Below are 8380 nucleotides of genomic sequence, written 5' to 3' on the forward strand. Positions count from 1 at the left end.
AATGAAATTCCCCAAGTTATGATATTATGGATTGTGGTTGTAATATGTAATGAGCATGATATTGAAAGCTATGCAAGTATATACATATTGTATGAAATTCCCTTCCATGAAATAGGTTGTTGAGAACCATGCTTAGTATGAAATCCCTTATTTATGATATTGTGGATTATGGACTCTACTCTTATGATCAAGTCAATCACGTGTGTCAGTTTCCTTTCATCGAGTCTTGGGGGTACTTGTATCCAAAAAATATAGTTGTGTGCCTAGAGCTATGTCATGTTTTCATGATATTCTTAGTCAAGCCATGATCTATAGAAATCAGCCAGTCATGTGACTCAGGAAAACTCAGTAATCTCAGTAGTTCAGTATTCTCAGTAATATTAGTGCTCAGTAACCTCAGTAATCACAGTAAATCTCAGTAACTTCAGTACTCTTAATTAGTCCTCAAAACTCATTATATTCCGTTCGTCATCGGAATCCAGTAAACTCAGTTTTAGCTCCGCTAAACAAAAACACTAGTATAAGTTCAGTTAATCAGTGTCAGTTCAGCAAATCAGTTCAGTTAAGTTATTTAGTTCAGCCTAGTTATTCAGTTTAGTGTCTTTCAGGTGGGAGTAGGATTCACCACCGAGCAAACTTAGGGATGGGGGCTCACCCGCTAGAATAGGACTGAGATCCCTAGAAGCAATCCCTAAGTTCCAGAACTACGTTGCCAGCATAGGTACGAGATGTCACCCGTTAGATAGGACTGACATACTCAGGGGTCACCCGTTAGCACATTTATATATATAGGACTGATCCCAGGAGTCACTCACTAAATTAGGACTGACTCCACAACATATGTATTTACTAGTGTCGCAGTACTGACACCCTTTTAGTCAGGGCAGAGATTAGACCCTAGTTAGCTTAGCTTGGGATATGTCGGTTAGATGAACACATCTCACAATTTTAGTTATAGAATCAGGGCTTTCAGACATAATCAACTCAGCTTAGTAGTACAGATTCAGTACTGTTAGATACAGTCAATGCTTATCATTGTAAATAGACTTCAAGATCACCCATTAGCTAGGACTGATCTCAACTATGATTAATCAGTATCAGAGTCATTAGATTTAAAGATCACCTGCTAGATAGGACTGATCTCAGACTAACAAATCATTCTTATTATCAGTATACTCATGATCACCCGCTAGATAGGACTGATCTCAGATTTAGTTACTCCAAGTAGAACGAAACTCAGATAGTTCCATCAGAACTTAGACTTTCAGATATAATCGCTTAGTATCAGCTCTATCAATTAGTCAGATCATTACAGTTATATCAGCTATATCAGTTTTCATAGCTCATGTTACCAGTATTCAGTTTCAGGACTGTTAGACACAGTCATTCAAACCAGTTCTTTATAATTTGACATGTCAGAAATAGTCAATAATCTATTCAGTACCTCAGTAATAATAAAGTCATGTCGTCAGCATTCAGACTCAGTAGTCAGCATCATCACGAGTTCAGTATAGTTGTTTATACATGTATGTATTCTCACGTTCATATTAGTTAGTATTGTTCATGCATATAACCCTTTGTATTTAGCCTACCTCACTCGTATACTCAGTACATTCAGACGTACTGACGACGCATTTGTGCTATGGTGCTTTCTCTTATTTTACACCATAGGTTCAGAGGCACAAGCTCCAAAGCAGCAGTAGCATTTCAGTGTTCAGAGTTTGCAGTGAGTCCTTCTCATTCGAGGATGATATGATTATTGCTACATTTACTATTCAGTTTCTAGATGGAGTTAGTTGGAGACATGTTCCTTCAACTCCTTATTCAGTTCAGTTAGAGGCTTTCAGACTAGATGTCAGATTAGATATTTAGATCTCATTATTTTCAATATTTATGACTTGTTTTGGTATTGTTATACCTTTTTCAGATATTTTGTTATCAAATATTTATTCAATTTGAACCTTATGGCCTTTTATGTTCATGTTTAAGCATTTTATGATATATAATACAGTATACAGGTACGGATATCAGTCATGGGTTAGCTTGTGGTCCTTCGGGGTCATGAGCACTGTGTAGCATTCCAGTTTAAAAATCAGGGTGTTACACACATAGGCATCAAAGCTGAACCTACAAATGTGGTAAGAGGTACATACGTAGCAAAAGGTAATGGCATACCTGAAGGAACCTCTGATGATTCAGGAACTGGTGTCGATTGAGCCTGATGGGCTAAAGGTTTCTTGACTCGTATATCAAACCTTGAGTCATCCCTTATCTTCTGAATAACTTGTTTGTGCATTGCCCGAAGCTCATTATCAACTCCACTGATTAAAGGGACGTTTGCCTGCCTGCACAAATCTGTGATAAGACATGGAAATGGCAGTGCAGTTGTGGTTTTATGAGTGCGGGTAAATAATTCATCGGCAATAATGTGGATGAAATCTACTGTCAATCCCTCAATTAATACGGCAACAATCACAGATCCATTGATTTTACAAGCAGTCATCACCACTTGTTGGCATTAGCCTCAGTCTCACAATTGCTCACTAGAACTTGGCCCTAAAGCTCAGAGATAACTTAGATATCCATTCGTGGGGGTTGTGTAACCACGCAGGCTTACCTTCCTCTGTCAATATTCTGGTTAGCCAAGGCCTTTGGTTGGTCGCCGTGAACAATCAATGCTCCAAATTTGGTATTGCACCCTGTATCTGATATTTGAGCTCAAACAAGAATCTATTTAATGTATGCTCCGAGATATCTATGTTGACTCCATATACAGAAACTATGTCTAAATTTTCATGTCACTAACTGATGCACCTGGGGGACAACCCTTCTCCTGCAATGCCAAGTAGTTGGTGAAAAACTCACCTACCAGATTTGATTGATAGGTTCCGAGTGGCCTACTCATCCATGCCAACTTATATTCATTGAATTGACGCTCAAGTTCTGGATACTCGTGCAGTGTTGTTGTCAAAATCTAATGTTCCTCGAAAATAGGTCTCTTTACTTCCAACCTGTCCATTTTCTTGAGCCCTTTGTAGAAATTATCCTGATCGCCTTTAAACTGCCACTTGATAGCCTCCCGCAGTTGCGGGTCCTTACGCTGAACCATGTTTGGGTCCTCCTATTCTGGAACCTCCTCTTGGATGGGGTTAGATATTTCAACCCCTTCCTTAATTGGGCTCGAGCTAGAGCTACTACTGCTACTATTTTCACCCTCCTCTTCAAACTGGAAGGATAAAGAAATCACTTGACGTCTTTATCGGGTGTTGTATACCGATGCATCCGAACCCTGTGATGGATATTGTCTGGCTCTTTGGCCTCTACCCATGCCTCTGGTTGGTGGAAGTTTGATTTCCATATTACCTATAAGAGAAGCATTTATCAGTTAACAAACTCAAACCAAAAGAAAGAAAAATTTTCAACCAACTACGGACAGGGCGATGGTCCATCGGGTCTGCGACGGTCTGTCGACCCCAACTATCGGTTCAATTCTAGTAACTTCAATTCTAGGGTAGTTTGAGATGGTTTTAAGTGATGGTTCATCGAGGGTCTGATGGTTCATCGCACAAACCGTCGCCTGCACTTTTCAAATTTGAGCTTCATTTTGGCATTTTGTCGAATACCTGGCATACACTCATTTTAAACATGATTTTCATGGCATTTAAGTCAATAATATATCATAATTTTTTCCATTTTTGGTCCATGGGCTATTCAGACTTCACCTAGGGTAGTGTTTATCAGGTTTCAACTTAATTCAGACCCACACAGTATCAACAAGAGAAGAGAGAATTGTTTTAATATAATTGCCTTCACCTACATCATTTAATCCTCATAGTGAATAAAATAGAGAGTGATAAAGAGATCATACCTTGGTAATCCAGTACTTGGTCACTACTCTGACTTGCACACTAAACACAGAATGATAGATAGACCTTTGCTTTTATGAAAGACTTTGTTTTGCTTGTGATAGAAAGATAAAAAAGAGAAATGGAGTTTAAATAGATGGGAAAGGTAAGAGAAGAAGTTTTAGAAGATAATGAAAAGACTCAGGTATGTTGAATGCATTGAAAATAAATAGTCTCAGGCACTTGAACAGTTGGAGCGTTAATTAACCACTATAAATTATCTATTAAAAACCGTTTAGGTCGGATAAGGATGAAACATTCAGCAATTGAAATTGATCCAACCCGACCCGCTCACCTAGGGTTAAGTGCGATGGTTCAAGCGGCGGTCTATCACAGGTGCGATGATTCATTGAATGACCCGTTGCCCCTTCCAGTAACCTTATTTTGCAACTCGTTGGCAACGGTTGGGTCGATGATCCATCGAGCTTACGATGGTCTGTCGGTCAATCCGTCACTACTTTCCAATAACCTAGTTTTTAGCATTTGTTGTAATGGTTCCCAACAACGGTCTGTCAAGGCAGCAATGTTCCATCGATTGGTCCATCGGTCACCTCCAACTCTTTCAGCTTCTGGTTTCCTGCACTGTCATACCTACACACTTACACAAGCCTTGCAACTTGCATAAAATAATAAAATAACTTAAACTAATGCTTTACAATAACACAATATAGGTTGCCTCCCAGTAGCGCCTAATTTATCGTTATGGCACAACTCAGTTATCTCAATTACTCAGACTTCATCGAGATAGATGGTAGCAAAACTCTTAATCAAGTCTATTAGACTGATATACAGTTTCACACGCTGCCCATTAACCTTGAAGACACTCCCGTCTTTATTTTTAAGTTCCACTACTCCATACGAGTAGACTTGGTTAACTTTAAATGGGCTAGACCATTTAGATTTGAGTTTACCTGGAAAAAGCTTGAGTCTGGAGTTAAAAAGGAGCACCAAGTACCTTTCTAAAAATCCCGCTTTTCAATTCTGCAGTCATGGTACTTCTTCATTTTTTCCTTGTATAGATCAACCCTTTCATAAGCTCCGATATAAAACTCATCCATCTCATTTAGCTTCCCCAGTCTCATATCAGTTGCCTCATTCCATTTCAGATTAAGCTATTTTAGTGCCCACAATATTTTATGCTCCAGCTCAATCGACAAATGACACTCCTTGCCATAAACCAATTGGTATGGTGACATGCCAATAGATGTCTTGAAAACTGTTTGATATGCCTATAAGGAATCGTCCAGCTTCCTAGACCAATCTTTCCTGCCAGCATTTACAGTCTTGGCAAGGATAGCCTTGATTTTTTGATTAGAGATTTACACTTGCCCACTGGTTTGTGGGTGGCATTGGGTAACCGCCTTATGCTGCTTAACTCTATATTTTGCCAAGGCGGCTCTAAATATTTTGTTGCAAAAGTAGGATCCTCCATCGCTTATAATGGTACATGGCACCCCAAAATGAGAGAAGATATTTCTCTTTAAGAATGCAACAACCTGATTTCCTTCATTATCAGCCAAAGCCACTGCCTCGACCTATTTTTACACATAGTCAACGATGACCAATATGTACTTCATCCCAAATAAGCTCACAAAGGGCCCCATGAAGTAAATTCCCCATACATCAAATAATTCTACCTCCAGTATTTTAGACAATGGCATCTTATGGTGCTTTGAGATAGACCCTTGCCTTTGACATTGGTCACATCTCTTCACAAACTCATAGGCATCTTTGAATAAGGTGGGCCAATAGTAGTTGCTCTAAAGTAATTTTTTTGCAGTCCGATCACCCGCATGGTGACCTCCAACTAGAGAAGCATGATTCACTTCCAGTATACTCAACATATCTACTTTTGGGATGCACCGCCTAATAATGCCATCTGCACACCGCCGAAATAGATACGGCTCATCCCAGAAATAATGTGTCATATCATAGAGAAACTTTTTCCTTTGATGAAAGAAAAGATTATCTGGCATTACTTTACTTACCACGTAGTTTACGAAGTCAGCATACCAAGGTACTTTTTCGAGCACTACAACTAATATTTTCTCATCCAAAAAGAAATCGTTAATCTCTAGCTCGTCCTTGACTGCCTATTCGCCTTCGAGTCTGGATAGGTGATCTGCCACCTGATTCACATCCCTTTCGATCCTTGACTTCAAAGTCAAACTCCTGAAGTAGCAATACCCACTGGATCAACCTTGGCTAAGCATCCTTCTTCACCATTAAGTACCTCAAGGCGAAGTGGTCAGTGTGCATCGCCACCTTGGTACCTAACAAATATGCCCGAAACTTCTCAAAGGCATACACAATTACTAGAAGTTCCTGCTCAGTCACAGTATAATTCTTTTGAGCCCCATTTAGGGCCTTGCTTGCATAATATATTGGATGGAACAACTTCTCTTTCTTTTGGCCAAGAAAAACTCCAAGTGCCACTCCACTGGCATCACACATAATCTTGAACAGCTTCATCCAATCCGGAGAAACAATAATGGAAGCCTCCTCTAGTTTCATCGTAAGGCATTCAAAAGCCTTACTTAGTCATCATCAAAAGTAAACTTAGACTCCTTCTCTAAAAGTTTACAAAGCGGGTTTGCAGTCTTTGAGCAGTTCTTTATGAACCTACGGTAGAGCCCCGCATGATCGAGAAAGCTATGTACCCCTTTGACTGAGATAGGGGGAGGTAGTTTCTCAATTACTTCAACCTTTTCCTTATCTACCTCAATGTATCTAGCAGAAATTTTGTGACCAAGAACAATGCCCTCCTTCACCGTGAAGTGATATTTTTCCTAGTTAAAGACAAGGTTGAACTCTTTACATTGCTACAATGCCCGACTAAGATTCAGCAAACAGAGCTCAAAAGAATCACCGATTACCGAGAAGTCATCCATAAATACCTCCAAGGTGTCTTCAACCATATCATAAAATATCGATATCATACACCGCTGAAAAGTGGTGGGTGTATTATACAAACTGAAGGGCATCCTCTTAAAAGCAAACGTACCATATGGGCACGTCAATGTCGTATTTTCCTGTTCTTTAGGTGTAATAGAAATCTGATTGTAACCAGAGTACTCATCTAAGAAACAGTACCAACCCCTTCCCTCTAGCCGATCAAGCATCTGATCCATGAAAGGCATTGGGAAGTGGTCCTTCAGTGTCCACGAGTTGAGTTTTCTATAATCTATACACACCCTCCACCTAATAACAGGTCTGAGTGGGATCAACTCACTTTTCTTATTAGCCACATTTGTCATGCCCCCTTTCTTGGGCACGCACTGAACGGGACTCACCCACTTACTATCTGAAATGGGGTATATGTAATACCCCAGAAAATTTTCTTCGTAAAGATTTCGTGAGAAACGTATCAAGTTCTGCGCTTTAGAGCGATCCATAAATTTTCTATGTAGTATTTCTAAGACGTTGACCTACGATTGTGTAGAGTATCGAATAAGATTTCCAACGATATGTAGATCATCAAAAATGACACTCGAGCGATGAGTTACGACCATTCCGATCGAACTGTGAACAGTAAAACGTGCAGGAAATTAAAAATTACTGCAACCAGGCGAATTTCAGGGTCAACTTCAAACGATCATAACTCCTTGTACATAATGATCTGGGTGAGATACTATATATCAACAGAAATATCTAAGAGTCCTCTTTCTAATAAAATTGGTTTCATCCAATTTGGCTGTCGGAGTAAAACGTTATGGTCGATCTACTTCAGCCTATCAAAACAGTCCACCAAAGGACAGATTTGATATTTTTTATTTTTTAAGGGCAATTTGGTCATTTCACACTCTCCCTGGACAAAAATTTGTCCATTTAATCCATAATTGAACCTTCAAAATTCATTTTCTTCATGAAACATTTGGGATAATGAAAACCTAGCCAAATTTCACCTTCAAATGCCTTTCAATTTCACCGTAGAAATCCAAAATTAATCCGATAAACGAACTCCTCATTTCAAGACCTTCGAGGAGCACCCATTATTTGTCTGAATAGGAGTCCGTAATCAAGAAGTCAATTTCAAGGTATGTGGGGTTTTGAACAAGAGCAATCTTCCGTTCTTGTGCCCGAAGCTTTAATTTTATTATGGTTTTACATGATTTTGCAAGTGAGATTATGTCTAAATAATTCGATTATGAGATTATGATGGTTGAATGAATAAACTTTGATTTATATGATTATCTCAATATTTTCATGATATGATTTAATAATTATCATTGCAAATTACACACTTTTACCAAAAGGTGGTATTTTGAATGATTCTGGGACGTATGTCGAGATGGTATTTTGGAATAATATTTTGAGATATGTGTCAAGCTTTATGCTTCTCAATGACGATTTGAATTATTGAATATATATTTGAGACATGATATGTCTTGATATCTATAATTGTAAATTTCATATTTTTATTTTGAATGATTTTGAGATATATGTTGAAATGGTATTTTGGAATGATTTTGAGA

General features: G+C 38.7%; 1 protein-coding gene across 1 annotated transcript; it reads right to left on the reverse strand.

Moving 5' to 3' along the window:
- Positions 1 to 3121: 3121 nt before the first annotated feature.
- Positions 3122 to 6419, reverse strand: LOC124885821. The gene is made up of 4 exons (XM_047394062.1): positions 6139 to 6419; positions 4412 to 4482; positions 3275 to 3363; positions 3122 to 3226 (listed from the first exon to the last, which is right to left on the reverse strand). The coding sequence occupies exons 1-4, from the start codon at positions 6417 to 6419 to the stop codon at positions 3122 to 3124; spliced, it is 546 nt and encodes a 181-aa protein (XP_047250018.1).
- Positions 6420 to 8380: the final 1961 nt, after the last annotated feature.

Source organism: Capsicum annuum, chromosome 7 (genome assembly GCF_002878395.1).
Source record: "Capsicum annuum cultivar UCD-10X-F1 chromosome 7, UCD10Xv1.1, whole genome shotgun sequence".
Lineage (NCBI taxonomy): Eukaryota > Viridiplantae > Streptophyta > Magnoliopsida > Solanales > Solanaceae > Capsicum > Capsicum annuum.

What these genes read in the sequence shown, in the direction of transcription:
- LOC124885821 (XM_047394062.1), bottom strand. Translation starts at nt 6,419, where the DNA reads ATGAAACTAGAGGAGGCTTCCATTATTGTTTCTCCGGATTGGATGAAG. An exon ending in ACTGACCACTTCGCCTTGAG is followed by an intron (nt 4,483 to 6,138) that starts GTACTTAATGGT and finishes ATGACAGTGCAG; the next exon opens with GAAACCAGAAGCTGAAAGAG. An exon ending in CATTGCTGCCTTGACAGACC is followed by an intron (nt 3,364 to 4,411) that starts GTTGTTGGGAAC and finishes CTTCTCTTATAG; the next exon opens with GTAATATGGAAATCAAACTT.